General features: G+C 44.8%; 1 protein-coding gene across 3 annotated transcripts in view; it reads left to right on the plus strand.

Moving 5' to 3' along the window:
- The first annotated feature begins 2,331 nt into the window (after positions 1–2,331).
- The window catches only part of LOC147465603 (uncharacterized), a 37,247-nt gene continuing 17,251 nt past the window's right edge, over positions 2,332–22,327 (plus strand). Inside the window, exon 1 of one of the 3 annotated variants that reach the window (XM_086520830.1) lies at positions 2,332–2,528. In XM_086520830.1, the coding sequence (XP_086376956.1) occupies positions 2,414–2,528 (115 nt within the window). In that variant the 5' untranslated portion in view covers positions 2,332–2,413. The remainder of the gene's footprint in view (positions 2,529–22,327) is intronic. The other 2 variants (XM_086520833.1, XM_086520826.1) reach the window with 2 other exon arrangements.

Genomic DNA, 22,327 nt, shown 5'->3' on the forward strand with positions numbered 1-22,327 from the left:
TTTGCAAGAGAGAGAGTTTAGAGAACATGACAATAGTTGAGGACCGGATTCATACGGAGCCTCCCTCCAATAGGCATTTGTATTATGATTTCTCCCATCAAGAGAGACTTGGTACAATACAATCTTTGTGTTCCTTGTGACCTAGGTGATGCAATGAAGATGGAAAGTTCATGCATCACAAACATAACATAAACTTTGTAGAAAGCATTAACTATCCCAAGCCTCAGTCCCAAGGCCTCAGACACCTTAGTCATCAAGCAGGGACCTTAGTCATCAAGCACGAGAAGCACCTCAAACTTAGGTCGGGTTCCCACCTCAAGCTCAGCCCTAGCTTGCCTAAGGTCAAAGGAATTTTAACACTAACCATTGGAGGTCTTTAATAAAGCTAACCCTAAGGTCTTTTAAGCTCCATTAGATGCACATTGCTCTTTGATAAACTACCTCCTTTTGGACCCTTATTGAGATGTAACCAGCTCTCCTCTTGGTCCCTTGCTGAGGTAAGTCTAGAAGCACTTATTGCACATTGCTCTTTGATAGACCATCTCCTTTTGGACACCTATTGAGATGCAACCATCTCTCCTTTTGGTCCCGTGTTGAGATAGGTCTAGAAGCACATGTCTCTATTGTAACTCTTGTTCCCGTTGATTCCACATTAAATGATCAGTTTAATATGAGAAAATCATTTGGTAAAGTTAGATATTATAGTTTATGATAGATTTACATGCTTAATCAGACTAAAAGTGGGTCATTGGAAGATTGTGAAGTGGGTTTTGGTACTTAAGTGGTGCTATACATCCTGAATTGTTTTACCATAGGGGTAATTACTGCCAGATTTACATGCTTAATCACACTCAAATTGGGTTGATTGCTATGACACACACATGTATGTAATGCAAACACTATTAAGAATGATTCTCTCCGCCCTATGCATGAATGAATTAAGTGGGAGATGTACTCAAGAACTGACAAGAACAAGGATTTTTGCTCCGATTTGACCATCTCACTCCATAAGTGTGGAGTTTCAATATAATAGATTGGGGATTGTGAGTAGAGGGACAATTTTAGGAAGCACAAAAGACATACCCACGTGAAACATTGCCAAGGTCTTGGTCATGTTTAGGGTTAGTACAACCTAAGTCTCATCATTTCAACACATCAAACGATTTCTGTGGCTCTATGTTCTTGGCCTTAAAAAAATGCTAAATATGTAGAAGTAAGTTCTCACATCGAGAGAAAATGTATCTTGTGCCATAAAATTTAAGTTTTGGCCTATTTGTATTAAATTGATTTTCCCTCACTAGAATTTTCATTCTAATGAGAGAAGAAAATAAGATAAAGTGGAAGGGTAAAACTAAGATTATGGAAAAAAGGTGCATCATAGGACCTTATGGTTCCAAAAGGTTGACGCTACCTCCATAAGTGCTTAGAAAATTGTATAATGGTTAGTACCCATTTTTTATTGGACCAAAATGACTATACTAGAGAGAGAAAGCACATGTCGAAGGACACTGAGGCATGCGAGGAAGTGCATTCATAGCTAAGGAATTGCCAAAGATGAATGCCACTTTATAAGTGCATGATTTTTTTTCTAATTTTACGAAAGTCAAAATGGCAAAATACAACTAAAGGGCATGTGGATGGGCATGGGCCTTGAAACATTCGTGCGCCTCTTCAAAAACCCAAAAGGGCTAACTCCCCAAGTTGACACTCCCTGTCTTTGGACTTCCACATTCTCCTAGAAATTCAAAGTCATTATTTATGAAAAGGGAGAAAAAAGTAGTGTTAACTTAATCGGGAATAACTAGCTCATGCTTGGTTATGCACCCAAAAATGTAACTTATGGTAAGGTCAGTCTATGCCTAAAGCAAGCTAAATCTAATCAAGGTTTCATCTTTTCCTTTTAGGACGTTGTTGCTAGATGTGAATGCCCATCACCAAATTTATCGAGTTTGACCTTACATTGCATGAGGTGGAGGCAACTCTTATCACTATTTGGTAGAGGGATCTTGCATGGGGCCTCTATGGTTGGAATTGGTGTTGTGGATCTTGAGCAATCATCACCATTGGATCAAGTTGGTGATATAGGGGTGAAGTGAGCTAGTTCCACCCCACTTGAGACTCATGCCACTATAGTCTTACGCTTGTAGATCACCAACTTGATCCAATGGCTGAGATTGCCTGTCATCGTAGACCCTCATCACTGTGTGCCATTTAAATGTAGACTTTGGGGTCAACGTAGCCCCAAACCCTTGAGCCTTGCGTTTTGTTGTCTTGAATTGTTAATGAAAATTGTGGACTTCTCTCTCTCTCTCTCTCTCTCTCTCTCTCTCTATAGTAATCGTGAACTGTTACTTGCTAGTGTACTCTCTTGTAAATTGTTGAACAACCGGCTAGCTGGTCGAAGGGCGAAGCTATGGCTGCTATCAACCCCTCTACACGCGGCATTCTCGATAGAACCAGCGACCGCATTTTCCGATGCAATCACAACTCGATATCTCAAGTCCGCTTCAATTCTGCCCTTCTTCCAGGTTAGAGAGAGAGAGAGAGAGAGAGAGAGAGAGAGAGAGAGAGAGAGAGAGATGCATCTTGTCTTCTGGAAGACGCAAGCCAAGTGACAGCCAGCAAGCTGTTTTGTAGTGATTGGCCTTAGCCTCGACTGATTGGATTGCACAATCGCCTGGCAGAATAGCGACCAATCCTCTAAATAGGGTGGCCTCGTATATTGGGAATCAGGGCAGTGGGAAGTAGTACCTTTTCCTATGGAAGGGCATAATTTCATTTAGCCCTTCTAATGAAGAAATATCCCAAAAATTACAAGTCAATTAAGCAACATGTTTGTTAAAAGAATGCAAGAAGGCAGTGTGTTTGGTGAGGTATATTGTAGAATTTCTATTTATAAGCTTTTATGTAGGTCAAAGCATTCTCCACTAGACTTTTGGAAATACATAAAGACTAGAAGACACTCTTATTTTACGTATTATTTTACCCTATAGCATGTGCGTGTTCTCTAAATTAGATGGGCAACTTAATGTACTCCCCTTCCATTAGCGGATACCCTATTTTACTCCCCTTTCCTTTAGAAAGGCAATTGTTAATGAAGCCCTTCTGATGACATATTCATGAAATTTTTTGTTAGACTTACACCACTTTGTTGCATACATGTATGGCTAGTGTGCCTCCGGGCTGGCCACCTTTTGCATATGCATATAGGCTGCATTGTCCGGCCGTCCACCTTGTCCGGGTGCCCTCTATATCCCTATTTTTTTCTTGTTGGGTCGTGGGGTTTTTTTCCTTGCATTGCCCTACCTCTCCTTGGGCACCTATATATGGGGCCATGGGGATACCCACTTCTCAGTCAGTTTGACACGATTGTATTGCAGGTCTTTTTGTTTTGGTAGTCATGGGGGGACTGATCGCCCCCTCTTCCTACATCTAGCGTTTGTGGTCTCTCTCTCTCTCTCTCTCTCTCTCTCTCTCTCTCTCTCGTTTTCACACACGCCCACTCTCACATGGTATCAGAGCTTCAGGCTCTTTATGTCCAAGGCGCATCTCCGCATTAGGTTTCTCTCCCAAGATCAGATCTGCCAGCGTTTTTTGCATCAGCCAGACAAGCGATGGATTTTGAAGCACCTCTGTCGCGGAGAACTCAGTCTCCATCCGCGTTTTCTGCAGATCCACATGGCGATCACCTTCTGGTTGCAAGCGCTATCCTTCTCAGGTTGTTTCCTTGCTGGAACACCCCTCCCTCTACCTGCGTTTTCAGCCAGCAGATCTGCATTTTTTTGGACAGTAGCACTTGCGTTTTTGGGGCTGAATTGCTAGCGTTTCCTGGACAGCAGGTCAGCGTTTTTAGAAGAGGGAGGCAATGCTGAGCCTTGCCCATTGGATATTGCTATTCGTACACGGCTCGGCATCCGATGCCTTGCCAACAACAATCCTCTTCATTTGCTATAGATTACAGCCAGGTTCACATGCTGTTTTCTCTGTTTTCAGCCCACTTGGGGTTGTGCTTCACCATCCTCCCCAGACCCTCTGCATCACTCCGGACCATGCCAGGAGCGTACGAGCATGCTGAAAATCGCTGGACAACAGCGTTTTCATCACCTCGCAGTTGCGTTTTTGGTGGACAGCAGACACATGGCTTGTGTTTTTTAGAGAGCATGAAGTTACCTCCTGCCGGGACACCATCTGGTGGTGGTCCATGCGGTCTCTCAGTGACTGCTGCAGTACACGGTATCTTCGACATCGGCTTGATCATCTACGTGCGTAGGAACCTTGGGAGATCCATTCATTCCAGCCATCATACGGCGGTTGCGCACTCCAGAGGGGGTGGTGACTTGTGGTTTGCTATGGACACAACACGAGATATGGCCATGCTCATGGCATATGGGATCACGACATTCCCAGAGAAGACACCACCATCTTTGGTGGACAGACACTTATCACTTGACCGCGACGCGTTAGATCACTTGCGGACTCAGGGAGAGGATCTTGGATCTCTTCTTGGACAGGTTCATTGCTTGGATCTACAGACTGGAGCGGGACTTCAATGCTTTGGACTCTCTTGGAGAGTTTACCCGCGAGATGCGGGAGATCGGGCATCATTACGCGACTACATCGAGAGTCACCTGGAGCTTGGCTTGGATGGTAGTGCAGTTGCTCTGCTACACCCCTGATCATTGGATTGCTACCTTCAAAGTTGCTTACACTCACTCTCCGTAACCTTACAACAGAATTATCTCCCGACTTGGGCAGTAGGCCACTCCCAGCTCATTCACATTGAGAGCCACACCGAGATGCGGTTTGGTGGCGTTGTTGGTGCAGATTCTGTTTTGGTTGACACCGGAGGATTGGAGGCAGGAGATACAGGCAAGGCGGTGCAGACAGCTTGGTCTGACCACACCTCTTCTCAGAGGCCTTCACAACGCAGACTGCTGAGTTTGGCTTTCCCCTCATCTTGGATTACCTTACCTACTGATAGGACACCATCCGGTGGTGGTCCGTGCGATCTCCCGGTGACTGTTGTAGCTTATGGTATCTTCTGTAGTGCAGACTGTGTAATAGACTTAATCACTCCAAGTCGAGAATCTACCGCGACACCACAAATAATCACTTCAAAACAGTTCACAATTCACAATTGATTCGACACTGGCCCGGCGGAGTTCCGTGCCTAGAGATATTGGCCCCAAAGACTGGCGCCCCTTTCGGTATTTCTTTTTGTATTAATCTGCAACTCAAAGTACAAGCGAGTAGCTGGGACTCACTCTTAGACTTTGCGTCCAGATGCTCTGAGCAGTGAGAGCCCAAACTACCAATATAAAGGTTTACAAGGGATGCTAAAAGTAGAGCCCCAAAAGCTGAAAATCAAAAGCTTGGTAAAATAAAGCATGTACAATCTCTCTCTCGCTCTCTCTCCATACTTGGCGAGATAAAGCAAAGCTTTTAAATATTAAAGCTCTCTCTCTCTCTATCTCTTTGCGTAAAATAAAGCAGCAAAAGCAATCCCCAAAATCTGCAGCTTGCTTTTTTCTGCTGCCGCAAAATGCGGACGTCCATACAGCCTGCCACATGTCAGCCGTGAAATGCGCCGCAAATTTCGGCAGTCCGTACAGTCATGCCACGTGTCAGCAATTCAGCCAATCTTCTCCGCGGGATTGTTCATGCCAAAAGGGATGTACGCCTGCCACATGTCAGCCCGTGAAATGCGCCGCGAATTCTGGCAGTCCGTACAGTCATGCCATGTGTCAGCAATTCAGCCAATTTTCTCCGCGGGATTGTTCATGCCAAAAGGGGTGTGTATGTGAGTGTGTATTGGGCAGCCACATCACCAATTTGTGACATACCTCCCTCTTGCAAGCATTGTAATCGCCCTCGATTACGCCTGCAAAACAGATAGAAGCAAACTGTCTTAGCAGACACTGACTGTTATTACCGACGCACTAGGAACACACATCTAGCACATGTACCAATCGACAGTCACATCGCACGACATCACAGGACATCACTTGACATCACAGGACATCACATGACAAATCACATTCAACATTTATTCGGATCTCAGACCATGATTTATCAGCAATGCAATTAGCAATCGCATCTAGATCCACTCAGGACCTCATAGATGCCCGATTGACTAATCCCTATTGCAACCATGTCTATCGAGATCATTCAAACCAAAATGCTGCAGTCATTTCGTCTATCAGTTCCTGCACTTAAACAAGTCAAGAACAAATCAGTTTCATATTTTCATACAACAAAATACTGTTAGCTCTCAGTATCCTTGAAGCTCAAAGAAACATTTGTGATTGTAGTATAAAAATCAAGGCATCTGTTGACAAAGGAGCGGAGTAACTCCCCTCTCGTGCAAACCCACTGCACGAGATCTCCGGCCAAGCTAAATTCGAGGTTCCATTTGGAGTAGACTATGCTAAACCAAAAGCTTCAAGGTAAAGTTTCACAATCTGAGGAGTATTTGCTAGGTCCTCCTCCTCCATCCAATTCGCATCCAATGCAGGATAGTTCTTGAATTTAACCAAGAACCGCCTTCTTAATTTACCCTTATTCTTTCTGTCCTTATGTGCCAAAATCTGTTCAGGAACAAGGATCTCCTCGTTTTCTTCCACTTCGGGTTGCTCATCAGGTTCCCCATCTTCGGGCACGTCACCTTTAAAAGGTTTCAAGAGACTCACATGAAATGCATTGTGAATCCTCCAAGTGTCAGGCAGTTTCAGTTGGAAGGAGACATCATTGATCTTTTCGGAGATCTGGAAAGGTCCGTAGTATCGCATACTAAGCTTTGGAAAAAGCCTCTCCTTTCCCTTTTTCTTTCTCAGGCGTGCCTTCTCAAAACATAAGAGCACCCAATCATTCTCCTTCAATTTCAAATCGCGACGATGACGATCTGTTGCCTTTTTCTGTCTTTCCTGAGATTTCTGCAAAAGCCTCGCGGATCTTGACAAAAGCTGTGTCCAAGTTGCGCGTGTACTCATCGGCTTCAAAAATCTTATCTTTTGTGCTTAGGAAGGGTGGAACCTTCATAGCACCTTCAATGATCTCAAATGGCGCTTTCCCCGTCGAAGAGTGTATCGTGTTGTTGTAGGCAAATTCCACCAAAGGTACATACTTTTCCCATTGAGTCTTCTGATCCGAGATGTAAGACTTCAATAAATCTAAAACCACTGAATTGGCAATCTCAGATTGCCCGTCAGTCTGCAGGTGGAAAGATGACGAGAACTGCAACCGCGTGCAATGTTCTCCCAAATTGCCTTCCAAAACAAACTCGTGAATCTAGGGTCCCTGTCAGAGACAATCGGCTTGGGCATGCCATGTAATGTGAAAATCTGGGCCACAAATAGTCTCGCTAAGTGATCCAGCTTGAATGTTTTCTTCACTAGGATGAAATGAGCCTGCTCGCTAAATCTGTCAATAATAAGTCCAGATACCATCGTGACCACTCTGTGTTCTCGGGAGATCAAAAATGAAATCCATTGCAATACTTTCCTAGGGGCAGGTGGGTATGGGCAAAGGCTGTAACAATCCCTCTGCTTTATGCCTGTCAAACTTGACCTTCTGGCATACCAAGCAAGTGCGCACAAACTCGTCCACTTCCTTCTTGAGTCTCGGCCAAAAGAAGTATCTCTCTACCGCTTTCAAGGTGGTGTGAAATGCCGGGGTGACCCGTAAAAGGCGGGCAGTGGCATTCGGTCATAACCTTTTCCCTCAATGGCTGTGTAACGCACAACATGGTTTTCCTCATCAAGTAGCCATCTCGAATGGAATATCTCGCTATTGATTCCCCATCCCGTATCCGTGTGAAAATGTCTGCAAAATCTGTATCGGTGGCATACTGACCGACCATATCCTTGAAGCTCCTATGGTGTATCGCGGAAATAGCCAGAACCAACGGCTTCCGAGACAAAGCATCTGCCACCAAATTCTTCTGTCCCTGCACATGGACAATCTGGAAGTGAAACTGTGACAAGATGTTCGCCCACCGCATCTGCTTTTCCGATAGCTGCTTCTGTGACAAGTAGCAGCGTAAACTCTGATGGTCTGTAAAGATAGTAAAATCCGCTCTGAGTAGGTAATGTCGTCACTGAGTAAGAGCATGGATAACCGCCAAAAGCTCTTTCTCATAAATCTATGCTGACAATACCGGCCTTGAGAACAATCGGCTCTCGTAAGCAATGACATGGCCTTCTTGCTTTAAGACCGCACCTAGACTATGACCACAAGCATCACAATATACTTCAAATGACTTATGCAAGTCCGGCAAAGTCAAAACTGGTCCCATAGTCAATTTCTCTTTCAATGTCTGAAAGGCAGTCACCTCTGTGGGTCCCCACGAGAAAGGGACTCCTTTCTGTGTCAAGATATGCAAAGGGGAAGCAACCTCAGCAAACTTTCTAATGAACTGCCTGTAGTACGAACACAATCCCAAGAAGCTTCTAACTTCATGGACGTTCTTTAAATCGGGCCAATCGCGGATAGTCTCTATCTTGGCCAGATCCATCTGCACTCCTGCTCCTGCTGACACAATGTGTCCCAAAAAGTGTATCTCTGGTAGGAAAAATTCACTTTTCTTTGCATTAATCACTAACTTGTGATCTTGTAATGCCTGAAAGACTTGAAGCAGATGTTCTCTATGCTCTGCCTCATCCTTGGAGAAAACAATGATGTCGTCAAAGAAAGTGCCAACAAATAGTCGATACTCTCAAAAAATCTTGTCCATCATCCAGTTAAATGTCGCAGGAGCATTGGTTAGGCCAAAAGGCATCACCAAAAACTCAAATAGTCGATCCTGCTAAAGCACGACTAAAGTCGGTCAAGTATATCATCGATTCTAGGAATCGGAAATCTGGTCTTGATGGTGATTTTGTTGAGAGCTCTATAATCGATGCACATTCCGTCTTTCTTCAAAACCAACAACACTCGAGAGCAATACGGTGAAGTACTAGGCTGGACAAGACCCTTTTCCAAGAGGTCTTTCACTTGGTTCATAATTTGTTCGTTTTGGGCTCGGCTCACACAGAAAGGTGGCCGGTTCGGTGGTGTGCTTCCAGGTATCAAATCAATGGTATGATCTTCAGGACGAGCGGGTGGTAACTCGCCTGGGAGGCCCTCTGAGAAGCAATCGGCATGAGAGTGGAGAAAATCTTGGCGTTTTTTACCTCAGGTATATTTGTCCTATCCTCATCACTCAACTCTTTCAAAAATATCGAGTAAACAAACTGACTAGATTTCATTAATTTAGAAATGGCCGAAGCCGATACAAGAGGGATAGACTCACCCTTAAGTTTTACATTGAGTACAATGGTTCTGCCCTTCTCTGTGGTCAAAGTCGCTTTCCTGGCCGATAGTTGACCATGGCGTTGTTCTTGTGGTACCAGGGAATTCTCAAGAGGACATCACAACCTTCCAAAGGCATTATGTTAAAGTCCTAATGCCCCAAATACCCTTGACAATGCAACCGAAGTTTGCCAATGACAAGTGTAATGGCTACGTCCCTGTCGGGTGCCGCTAGAACTGCCTCTGCAAGTGGTCCCATCCGATCGGGTGTGATCTTGAGCCACGCCGCCAATTCCGGTGAAATGAAGTTGGCCTTGGCTCCTCCATCAAAGAAGATCAGGGCTTCTTGGTCTTTTACTTTGCCCCAAGCTCGACAAAGTTCTGTACTCTCGTCCATCGTGCTGGGATCAGTACCCATGCAATCTGGAACTAGTCCTGTTTTCATTTTGCCTTTTCTTCCACGATCCTCAGTTGCTCTCGAACTCTCAGGCCTTTCGTCGTCCTTGTCGTTCTGTTCTTTCTGTGTCTTTTTAGGGCACTTCGTGGAGATATGCCCAGTTTCCCCGCATCCAAAGCACTTCCCCTCCTTGATGTAGCGAGCTCTCTCTTGAGGAGTGAGCTTGGGTCATGCATCCTTTTCTTTCTTTTCCGGATTGCTCTTCCTCTTTCTACTTTTATTTGTCGAAGTCTGTTCGTCTCTTTGTGTCATGATTTCATTTGCGGGGTAGGTCAAACCGCCCGAGTGAATCGCGAAACCCCGTTTCGCATGACTCATCAACTCCTGAATGGAAGCTGACGTTTGTTCTAAGCAGTGATCTCAGATCTCTATAGGAAGACCCAAGGTGAACCACTCAATCTGTTCCTTGAACAAGATCTTCTTAAATGAAGAGGCAGGTAGAAAAGAGCTCTAGAATCTCTTGCAATAAGAATCCACTGTATCCTTCTTGGTCATCCGAAGATGGTTCCAAGCAGTTCGTATGTCGCGTTCATACTCTCGAGTCAGCCAAGAAGAAATAAAAAGCCTTTTGAAATTCAGCCATTTAGCTGGCGCTGTCTTGTTTAAGAGAAGCGTGGACCATCAAGTTCGAGCATTCTCCTTAAAATAAGAGGCAGCCCTCCGAATCTTAGAGTGCTCTGACTAACGCCCTCCTGAGAAAGCTATGTCAAACTGCTGTATAAAAAACAAAGACTTCGAAGCATCTCTATAACCAGAAAACGTGTCAAATTTAATTGACTGTCCACCTTCCTTCAACTCTCGGACTTTCTTGCTTTTGTCTTCCAGAAAGTCATACTGGTTGGCTTTATAAAAATTCTTCTTCTTTGCATAAAAGCTGCTGTCGTCAGTCTGAACTATCTGAAGACGAGTCCTCTGTAGAACTGTCAACCACGGGGCGAGATTTAGGCTTCTTTGCCTTTTTCTTGCCCTTTCTGAAGCTTTACTTTTTGCTTCGCTTTTTGCCTTTTCTGTCTTCTTCGCTCGAGTCAGATGAGCTAGAAGAACTGTCAGAAGAAGAAGAAGAAGAACTGGGTACTCCTTCAAATCGAACACGCTTCTTCTACTTTCTTGCGATTCAAATGTAGACCGACGACCCAAATAACCTGGGAAGTCAGCGCCTTTCTTGTGCTTTTTGTCGTGCTTTTTAGCTTTGTTTTGCGCGTCAAAAAACTGAGCAATTTGTGCATCAACCACCTCTTCTAATTCTTGCTCTGTGTACATCCTGGGAGTAGGAGGTTTCTTGAGAGCCGGTTTGAGCGGTGGTTCTATAACCGGCCTGTACAACGTATAGGGCGGTACTATTTCAATTACCTGTTAACTTTACACAGAGCACTGAGAAGGGAAGAGAACACAGTTGCGTCCAGCGACTAGAATGTCACTGCGCACACGAGACCAACACCCTGTAGGCCCCAAAGACTGGCGCCCCTTTCGGTATTTCTTTAATTTAGAGAGAGAGAATTACAAAAAAGAGAGTCCTTGGAAGATAACACCTGCATCCAGCTAGTACGCTCCAGATTCGGCAAAATTTCGGCAGCATAACGGTACCGAAATTAACCCTAATGAGTTTCCAAGCTCAGGACTCTATCCCACTGGCGTTATCCCACAGTCGGGAGCACAAAACAGTAAATTCCAGGTCGCTGTAATTTCTGGTTCAGTCCTATTTTTGACCTGATTTGGGCACACGACGGTCCCTACACTGTTCCCTGCACCTTGGGCTTGGTGCCCCTTGATTCTAGAAGCATACCGGGCACAAAACAGTCTCAAAACAGAGTAAAAACAGCAAGCAAACAGTGCTGAATTTACTGCGCAATCGAGAAGTTATCACCCTCTCGTGGACCTGCTTTGGTGCAGCAGCTAGCTACACCGGTTCCTGTGCAAAGAGGCTCTTGCCTCGGCACGAAAGCATATTTCCCCACAGCTGTACATAGGTCAAATGAGAAGCCCACTAGTTGGGCATAACATACTATACGTAAGGGAGAAAGAGAGCAGTATGTAGCGTGCGGGGCATCACTCCCGTCACCATACTGTGCATAGAGGGCAAGGTAAGCATTCCATAGCTTCTGTACCTGCTACAATCCACCTGGGGCTGAAAATGGCGCCCCCTTTGTTGATATGCAGCTCGTTTTTGCCTCCAAGAGTGGCATAATCGCTCACAGGCTGACACGTCGCCCAGTTTCCGAGTTTGGGCTTTCCTTGCTAAAAATATCTCAATTGGTGCACCAGTTGACTTGGCAGCAGAGCAATAAAATGTTTCCCTTGTCATTCCAGAGCTAATGACGCGAACATATTTTCCGGTCAAAAATAGCAGTTCCCTAAATTTTAGGAGATGCTTCCATGGCGTCCCTATCGGTCTCCTGACCATCATTGAAGACTACCATTTGACCAACATCTACAATGTGGGTTAATTTACTGGCCCCTTTCAACTTATAAAGTTGCAGTGACTTGACGAGTGGCCCAAATTCCAGTTTGGCGCACACGAGCTTCCATACTCATCAGAATTCAGTGCTAACTGGCCCGGGCAGTCCCTGTCTGACCGACCTAGATCCCCGATGTGAGAAACCCATTTGGCTGCAGCCGTTTCACACTGGCCATGCAATGTCCACTTGCACCTTTTCAAGGGTTTTGGGACAAACAAGTAAAAATAAAATAAATATATCTAATACTTATTTACGGAAGGCAACAGGAAAAATACACCTCCTAGTGACACACCCCACCCTTGAAATACTGCAAGCGACCTCGCTTGCGTGCCAGTAATACATGCAGTATCTCCTGATATCACATATATTCTATGATGGGAATCCAAGATATACATGCTTCCGGAAATGTAGCGTTGGACGACTAAACAATCCCACCAACCTGGCTACGACACATATATCAAGCATAGAAGTCTTCTAGTGTACTCTCAAGCACAAACTTCTCTAGCTAAATTCTGTATGGAAAGAGTAGATACAATTGCTTAACTACTCTCTTGAGCATCATGAACCATGCTCTTGCCTTGCTCCAAAAAGTCTACATCAAGTCATTGTGGGTTCCATCTGAAAGGCTTCAAGATACAATTGCAATAGCTGAGGTGAATCAACCAATTCAGACTCTTCTATCCATTTGGCATCTAACGATGGATAGTTCTTGAACTTCACCAAATAGCGTCTTGCAACTTTTCCTCTAACCTTTCTTTCTGTATGTGCCAATATCTGTTCAGGAACAAGGATTTCATCCAATTCTTCCACTTCGGGTTGTTCCTCATCAAACATATTCTTTGGCACATCACCAACAAAGGGCCTTAGAAGGCTAACATGAAAAGCATTATGTATTTTCCAGCCTTCTGGTAGCTTTAACCTGTAAGCTACATCGCTGATCTTTTCTGAAATCTGAAAAGGACCATAATATCGCATACTGAGCTTAGGAAACAAGCGTTCCTTGCCTTTCCTTTTCCTTAACCTGGCCTTTTCAAAGCGCAAAAGTACCCAATCACCAAGTGAAAATACAAGTTCACGACGGTGACGATCAGCAGCTTTCTTTTGCTTAGCCTGAGTCTTCTCAAGAGCAATCTTTATCTTCCTGTATGTTTCATCCATATCTTGCACATACTTGTCTGCCTCAAATATCTTGTCCTTAGTCTGCAAAATGGGCGGGACTTTCTTTCCTCCTTCCACTATCTCAAATGGTGCCTTACCTGTTGACGTATGCACAGTGTTATTGTAAGCATATTCAACCAATGGGAGATGGTGTTCCCAAGTTGCCTTGTGCTCTGAGACATAACATTTGAGCAGGTCCAAGACAGTAGAATTTGCCTCTTCTGACTGTCCATCAGTTTGCGGATGAAACGAAGAAGAGAACTTGAGCGTAGTGCCCATGTTCTCAAACAATGCCTTCCAGAAAAGACTCGTCATACGTGGATCCCTGTCACTAACAATTGACTGAGGCATCCCATGATATTTAAAGATATTGCTCATGAATATCTTGACCATGTGTTCTGGCTTTATCTTCTTCCTAACAGGAATGAAATGGGCCTGCTTACTGAACCTACAAATGATAGTCCAAATCCCATCATTTCCTGTTTGCGTCCTTGGAAGATCAAAGATAAAGTCCATTGCTATACTTTCCCATGGCCTATTAGGGATTGGCAATGGCTGCAACAATCCCGATTGCTTTTGTCTGTCAAATTTGACTTTTTGGCATACTAAGCATGATCTTACAAATGTGTCAACATCTTGACGCAAAGCTGGCCAATAGAAGAATGCCTCAACCCCTTTCACTGTCGCATCAATTCCACGATGCCCAGCATAAGGTGGAGCATGACTTTCCATCAAAATCTTTGGCCGTAACTTTTTAGTAACGCATAACTTTCCATGCATCATGAGAAAGTCATTCTTAAGCGTATAGTGCTCATGATGTTGCCCATCAACAAGCTGGTCATAGATCCTTGCAAAATCTGAATCTTCAGCATATTGTGTCTTCGTTTCGTCTAGTTCACAATGGTACGGAATTGACACTGTTGAAATTTGGGGCTTTCGTGACAACGCATCAGCCACCACGTTCTTTTTCCCTTGCCCATGCACAATCTGAAAATGGAACATTGACAAGATGTTTGCCCATTGCATGTGCTTCTCATGACAACTTCGTCTGTGTAAGAAAATATCGCAAGGTTTGATGATTCGTTTGGACAACAAAATCAGCCCCTAGCAAATAGTGTTTCCAACTAGTGAGAGCATGAATTACTGCCAGCAATTCTTTCTCATAGACTTGCAAGTTCCTTTCAGTCTTCAAAAGAATTCTGCTCTCATATGCGACTACTCGGCCATTCTGCATTAGAACTGCACCAAGACTATGGACACATGCATCACACTGAACCACAAAAGGTTTAGAAAGATTTGGCAAAATAATTACCGGATCTGAAGTCAGCTTCTCTTTCAAGTGTTTGAACGCTAAAATTTCCTTGGCTGTCCACTTGAAAGTAACTCCTTTTCCTTGCAGTGCATGGAGTGGAGAAGCAATCTTAGCAAAATTTCGGATGAACCTCCTGTAATAGGAACATAAGCCTAGAAAGCTTCGAATGTCATGTACGGACTTCAAGTCTGGCCATGACCTAATTGCTTCCACTTTAGCGGGATCCATGCGTACCCCATCCTTTGAAACAATGTGCCCAAGGAAGTGAATCTCTTGCAAAAAGAATTCACTCTTCTTCGCATTATTGAGTAGCCTGTTCTTACGTAACTCATTGAAAACTGCAGTCAAGTGATCCCTATGCTCCTCTTCTGACTTCGAATAGACAATCATGTCATCAAAGAAGGTACCCACGAAGTTTCTATGTGGTCTAAAAATTCTGTCCATTATTCTATTAAACGTGGCAGGAGCATTTGTGAGACCAAATGGCATGACAAGAAACTCATAAAGACCAAATGTTGTCCTGAACGCAGTCTTATGGACATCTTCTGGCCTAATGTGTATCTGATGGTACCCACTCTTTAGGTCTATTCTTGTAAACAATGACGCTCCCTCAAGCCGATCGAGAATGTCATCTATCCTTGGTATGGGGAACCTGTTCTTGATGGTATTCTTATTCAAGGCGCGATAGTCAATGCACATGCGCCATGAACCATCCTTCTTCTGCACTAAGAGTACAGGCGAACAAAAAGGGGATGAACTGGGCTGAATCAGCCCCTTCTCTAAAAGCTCGTTGACCTGACCCATAATCTCTTTCTGTTGGGCTGCACTAACCCTGTATGGTGGTCTATTCGGTGGACTAGAACCTGGCACAAGATCTATAGTATGATCCTCAGGTCTCTCAGGAGGTAACTCCCCTGGCAAAGAGTCCGAAAAACAATCACTGAAACCACTCAAAAAAGTTGACCTGTCTTTATCTAAGGTAGACAAATTAGATGCAACTTGAGGTACTTCTTTTGCAAAGATCAAGTACGTAGAAAGATGATTCTTTATTACCGATGAAATAGCAGAAGCAGAAACAACTGGAACAGACTCGCCTTTAAGCTTTACATCAAGGACATGAGTCTTTCCTCTATGTACAAGGGTAATCTTTTTGTTGTAAGTATCCACCATAGCATGCAACCTGTAACACCATGGGATACCCAATAACACATCACAGCCCTCAAGTGGCATAATATGAAATTCTTCCGCATCCACATAGCTCTGAATGTGCAGACGAAGCTTTCCCAAAATGGGAGTAACGGGCTCTGAATGACCTGGGCATGCCAAACCTGCTTTCCCTGTCATACCCATCTCCTCTGCACGAATGCCCAACTTTGATGCCAATTCTGGTGATATGAAATTTGCATGGGCTCCTGGATCAAAGAAAACCAGCACTGTCTGGTCTCTAACTTTGCCCCAAGCTCTGCACAGCTTCGTGGCATCTGTGTTTGGCTTGTTTCCCACCAAATCTGGAACAAGTCCTGCACTTGGCTTTGGCTTCTTCCCTTTATGGTCTGACTTGTCATCCTTATCCTGTGACTTCTTCTGTGGGCATTCATTTGCAAAATGTCCTTCCTGTTCACAAATGTAGCATTTCTTGGCCTCCCTAAGAGCTTTCCGTTCTTCAAAAGTTTTGCCAGAAAAATGCCTCTTTTGTCCTTGTCCTCGTCCCGAAGAAGACTTAGACTGCTTCTTGGACGTATCACCTTCTTCAATGGAGGGCTTCTTTGTGGGAGGCTCAGAAGGCTTTGCTGCAACATTGCCCTTGGCTGAAAACTGTTTGCCCTGGGCCCCTTTCTTGTGGCTATTAAATCCATCGGAATCTCCCTTCGACAGATTGTTGGCCACTCTTGCATTCTCTATCAATTGAAACATATTCATGACAGTAGTCTTTGTGCAGTAGTCCCTGATTTTCTTGGGCAATCCGCAATAGTACTTCTCAATTTGTTCTGACAAAGGCACAAACCTGTAAGAGGTGACTGGCAACAGTGCGGCCCAAAACCGTTTATTGTACTCTTCCAGATTTGCACACTGTTTAGCATTCAACTCGTGCCATTCCGTCATCACATCCACTTCAAAAGTGTTTGTCAACCATGCAGGCGCAAAAAGTTGTTTGAATTGGACCCACGTTGTTGGGGCTTGACCTTGGTTCAACAATGCGGTCCACCATTGAAGCGCATTCCCTTTCAAGAAAGTGGCAGCCTTGCGTATCTTTGAAGATTCCATGAAGTTGCCTCCAGCATAAGATGCATCGAACTGCTGTATGAAAGTCAAAGCCTTCAATTGATCTTCAGTTCCTCTGAAAGTTTCAAACTTCACTCCCTGCCCACCTTCCTTGTAATCCTTCAGCTGACTCAAAGGAGCCACATTATCATAAACAGGTGCCTGTAACAGTAGTGCTCCATGAGTGTTCATTCCAGCACTCGCATCAACTGTTTTCCCTGTCATATCTGCATTTTGTACGTATGGCTGCGAAAAACCAGCCATACCAAATTGTGTTCCAGGCACTCGAAACTGGCCATAGGCACCCTGAAAACCTGGTTGGACACCGGGCCAGCATTTTCATTAAGGAGGGCAGCAGAGACTAGATTGACCAGAGCCCATTCTTTGACACTCTGGTGGCTTCTGCATTGCTCTATGGAGCTGAGATTTGGGGACCTTCACTGGATCATCATGGGAGGACGGGCTGCAGGGATGGATGGGGGGAGATGGAGAAGCCTCTGGTCTCTATGATCTCGCGGCTCATTAGAGCCAAGGCTTTAGTACCACGTGCTATTGTACGAGCAAAGCTAGCTGCCCCCCCACTGGTGGTTGAGGCGCTCACCAGATCTGTCTCCTTCATGCACCGCATATGGGAACTTCCCAAAGACAGATATGCACGCCTTGCACTTGAGTCCTCTCGACAGTTAGCCATGCAAGGAGATACAGCATGCTGGTACGGGGAGATGACATCATGGTTTCAGATGCATGGGTTCAGCATAGACAGATTGCCCCCCTTCGAGTACTCACTGGATTTCGCCCTCTCTGACTCTTACACAGTCCGAGGTAACCAAGCTCATTCGCCAAGAGGCTAGCCAGTCTCAGAGATGGATCACAGACTTCTTTAGAGCTGCCACTAGACACCCAGAGGAGTTACTACCACAGCAGAGCCCGTCGCTTTACACCAGAGGCATACTAATTGACCGAGCGACTGAGCTAGGGAGATCCAGACGCCCACAATTGTGGAGGACTACACAGCATCGACGGAGGCTGCATCAGAGGATTCGGATCACTTTGGCTCGACATGCACGACGCCCGATCAGACTACTAACCATGGAGGAGATTAATGAGATCCGCCAGTGACCGATGCTGGATCTCTTGTGATTTACCCATCCCAGCTAGTTGTTTAGCTGCTTAGTCCACACCTAGCAGTTTAGGATTCCAGAGTATTTTATTTTGTCATTCTGTCATTTTGTCATCTTGTTAACTTTGTATCAGATCCACCACATTGTAACTTTCTGGTCTCATAGGTCACTTTGGCCTTTTGAAGACGTTAATATAACATTTCATTTCATTTCATTTCTCTCTCTCTCTCTCTCTCTCTCTCTCTCTCTCTCTCTCTCTCTCTCTCTCTCTCTCTTCTTCTCTCACGCTTCCACACACGTGCACTCTCACAATTTTGACCTCCATACGACTGAAAAAATGCCTTAAGAAGGGAAGATGGGCATCAAATCCTACAATAGCTTTGACTGGTTGGATGGCAAGGTCCTTTGTGCAGAGTCTTTGCCGGTAGTGGTGTTTATCCTACTCAAATGCGTTGTTGCTTGCGCCCTTGGAGACCAGGAGTTGGCTATTGGAGATTCTTTGGTTGAAGTGTATGACGGCCTTGTCGAAGTTTGGGTGGCTTGCTTCTGCTTCAGCTCTTTGCTTCCTTCTTTCTTTGCTCCCCTGCTCCTAGCTTTTGTTGTATCACCCATCTTTTGTAACTTTGTATCATTGGTAGTTCTTCCCCTATGGTTTGTGGATGTTGAACATTATAGGGGTTTTTTCATTATCAGATTCGTTCGATTCTGTGTGCCTACAGGTAGACGTAATGCCTTCTGGCCTGTAACTCTGATTAGTAATATAAAAGGGTATCAAGCCCCACTTCTTTTGAGAGAGAGAGAGAGAGTGAGAGAGAGAGAGAGAGAGAGAGAGAGAGAGAGAGAGAGAGAGAGAGAGAGAGAGAGAGATGGCGGCTCCTCTCCTCTTGTTCTTCACTCCTCCTCTGTTCATAGGGTTTTATCTCAAGTTTGTCGTTTCTCCTCTGTCTGGATGTGGTATGATTTTTGGCATGAAGTGGTTAAAATTTTTTGATCTACAAGTTAATTGGAAAGAAAACACTCTCTCTCTCTCTCTCTCTCTCTCTCTCTCTCTCTCTCTCTCTCAAAAGGTGCCTCTCCCGTGGTTATTCACTGTGAGAAGAATATTACATCTTTGTCATTAATTTCTCACTCTTATGTTTTGAAAGAGGATAAAACACGTAGTCCCATAGTCTCTCTTAGTACAGAGTCCCACAATCCAGAAAAGAATCAGTCATTGCATAATAAGGAACTTCTCTTTGTCATTCCTTCTCTACAACATGAGAAGCATTTTTTACATGATAGAGATTTAATTGTTCGTCGAGCCTTCAAGTGGCTCCCGTCTGTACCGAGTACCTTTAGCCTCTTCTTCAGCTTGTTCCATTCAATGCTCTTGCTTATGCAAGTTGCAGAAGGTCATAGCCTTGTAGATTCTTGCTAGGGATGGTTGCGAGGCTATCTCTCTCTCGGAGTTTTCAAGCAAAGTCTTCGGCGGTGGTGGTGCTTATTCTGCTCAGATGCACCGTTGCTTACGGCCTTGGAGACCAAGAGTTGGCTATTGGAGATCGTTGGTTAAAGTTTCGACCTCCTTGTCGAAGTCTGGGTGGCGTGCTTCTGTGTCAGCTCTTTGCTTCTTTCTTACTCCCCTGCTCCTAGCTTTTGTTGTATCACAACCAAAGACGTAAAACCCTCCTCCAAAGGCCCCACTCTCTATGGCGAGAGCGGTCTACTTATGCTTGCACAAATCTTTACAATGCTTGGACTTGCCGACGATGTCGACGACGACGAGACGGGCTGAAATCTGAAAACTCTAAGGGCTGAAATCTGCAAATCTTTATTTGCTGAATTCTGACTCTATGTCGGTGACGATGTCGATGACGACGATGCGACGACGCGCTGAAAACGCAGATTTCAGAATCTGCGTTTTCTGGGCTGAAACTGCGACTTCGCTGGATCTGACCGTGCGGCAAGGATGTGCTGCGGGAAGGTGAGATCTGCGAGGTTTAGGACTTCTTCTGCGATGTCTAACTGCTGAAATGTGAAAACGCTGGTCTATGGGCTGATTTTGTCGCAAAGATCTGCAAAAACGTTGAGGTTGATTTGCAAACCAAAAACGCTAGGGCTGAAAACTGACCTTGCGGGGAGATCTGCTAACGCTAGGATATCTGCTGTGTTGCTGTGGGAATTTGCTAACGCTAGGGCTGATCTGCTGTCTACTGTCACCAGGAATCTGCAATTGCAAAAACGCTGGCTGATCTGGTGCAAAAACGCTAGGCCTTCTGGTGAGAAAAAACGCCAGAGTTGTCGCGGGGGTTGGTCTTGCTGAGAAGTTGCCTGTTGAGCAAGGTGCTCCTGCTGCCTCTTCTGCCAATTAGTGCTAGTCTAGGTTTGCTTATATACAAACTTACTCAATTTGCCCTACCTACTTTCCAACAAAAGTCACTTAAAAATAATAAGTGAAAAATATCAAAAATAGGTAAAATAGGCTAAATGCACTAGAAAATTTCCCTGATGGATTCTGATGGATTGTGATGGGAATGCTTATGATCATGCTGTGTGCAACTAGAGGATATGCATCTGTACTAAGTGTCAGGTCATGCACGGTCTGCGAACAGACTCACAAAAGTGCCAGATCACTTCTAACTCTAGACTGACTTGACTGAACTGAACCTTGATCATGTTGTAGCTTGTCCACGGACACATAGGGTTGGATGTGTCACGTGACAACGGATACGGTGGCAGTATGCTCCATCTCAGTGTTTCTTGCTACACTTACCTATGAGCCACCTTGATGTATAGCGTGATTATGGCCTTGGTCTTCTGCTTTTTTTTATACCCATGTATACAGTTTTGTACACCCCACAAGACATGCTTCTTGTACCATCTCTGGGGATTTCAGTACAAAGTAATACAGAGATGACCATGGAGGAGATTGTGTCACAAACTGGTGACGTGGCTGTTGGCTGCACAGTACACACACACAACACACCCGCCCCCGGCTAGCAGCAGACTGGGCTCCCGGAAATTAAGGGCCGAATGCTGACGTGGCTTGTTGTACGTACGCCCGCGTTTTGCGGCGGATTTTGTGGCAGTAGCTGTACGGAAAAAATAGCGCCAGCTTTTTGGGGCTACTGCTTTATTCTATGCAAGAAGAAGAAAGAGAGAACTTTACTTTTTAAAAGCTCTGCTTTATCTCAAGAGAGAGCTTGTGAGAGACAGAGTGCTTTTGCTTTATTTTGGAGGCTTTTGGGCTCTGCTTTTAGCATCCCTTGTAAATCTATATAATAGTGGTTTGGGCCCTCACTTCTCAGATGCAGAGTCTGAGAGTGAGTCTTGACCACTCCCTTGTACTTTGAGTTGCAGATTAATATAAAAAGAAATACCGAAAGGGGCGCCAGTCTTTAAGGCCAATATCTCTAGGCACGGAACTCCGCCGGGCCAGTGTCGAATCAATCGTGAACTGTGAACTGTTTTGAAGTGAATTCTTGTGGTGTCGCGGTAGAATCTTGACTTTGTCCAAGTCTGTTACAATGGTATCAGAGCACGGCCGATTTCTCTTCTACGGGAAATCCGATCCTTGTTACGCAGCACTTATGGCTTCAGATAGAGATCAGTCGACTTCCTCTGCATCCGGAGATGCGGGAAGAGATCACAACGAAGATTCACGCAAGTACGGCTCGCCTCGGCTAGCTCAGGCGGAGCTCGAGGAGATGGAGCGTCGACGATTGATCGGCGATGCAACAAAAATGATGCTAAATTTTGCGAAGGACCTGAAATTTGCAAAATTTGTGAGCTAGACCTCCTTCGACGAGGTGCATTCACAATGGCGGCAGACCACAGAACCACCCCTCAAACCGGCACTGAAGAAACCTCCTACTCCAAGGATGTATACAGAGCAAGAATTAGAAGAGGTGGTTGATGCACGATTGCTCAGCTTTTTGACACAGAACAAAGTAGAAAAGCATGACAAAAAACAGAAGAAAGCATTTGACTTCCCGGGTTATTTGTCAGTCTACATTTGCGTCTGCAAGAAAGCAGAAGAAGTGTGTTCGATTTGAAGGAGTACCCAATTCTTCTTCTTCTTCTTCTTCGAGTTCTTCTAGTTCCTCTGACTCAAGCGAAGAAGACAGAAAAGGCAAAAAGTGAAGCAAAAAGCAAAGCTTCGGAAAGGGCAAGAAAAAGGCAAAGAAGTCTAAATCTCGCCCAGTTGTTGACAGTTCTACAGAGGACTCGTCTTCGGATAGTTCGGACTCTGATGACAACAACTTTTATGCAAAGAAGAAGAGTTTTTATAAAG

This window comes from Adiantum capillus-veneris, chromosome 1, assembly GCF_014529385.1.
Source record: "Adiantum capillus-veneris isolate H3 chromosome 1, ASM1452938v2, whole genome shotgun sequence".
Lineage (NCBI taxonomy): Eukaryota > Viridiplantae > Streptophyta > Polypodiopsida > Polypodiales > Pteridaceae > Adiantum > Adiantum capillus-veneris.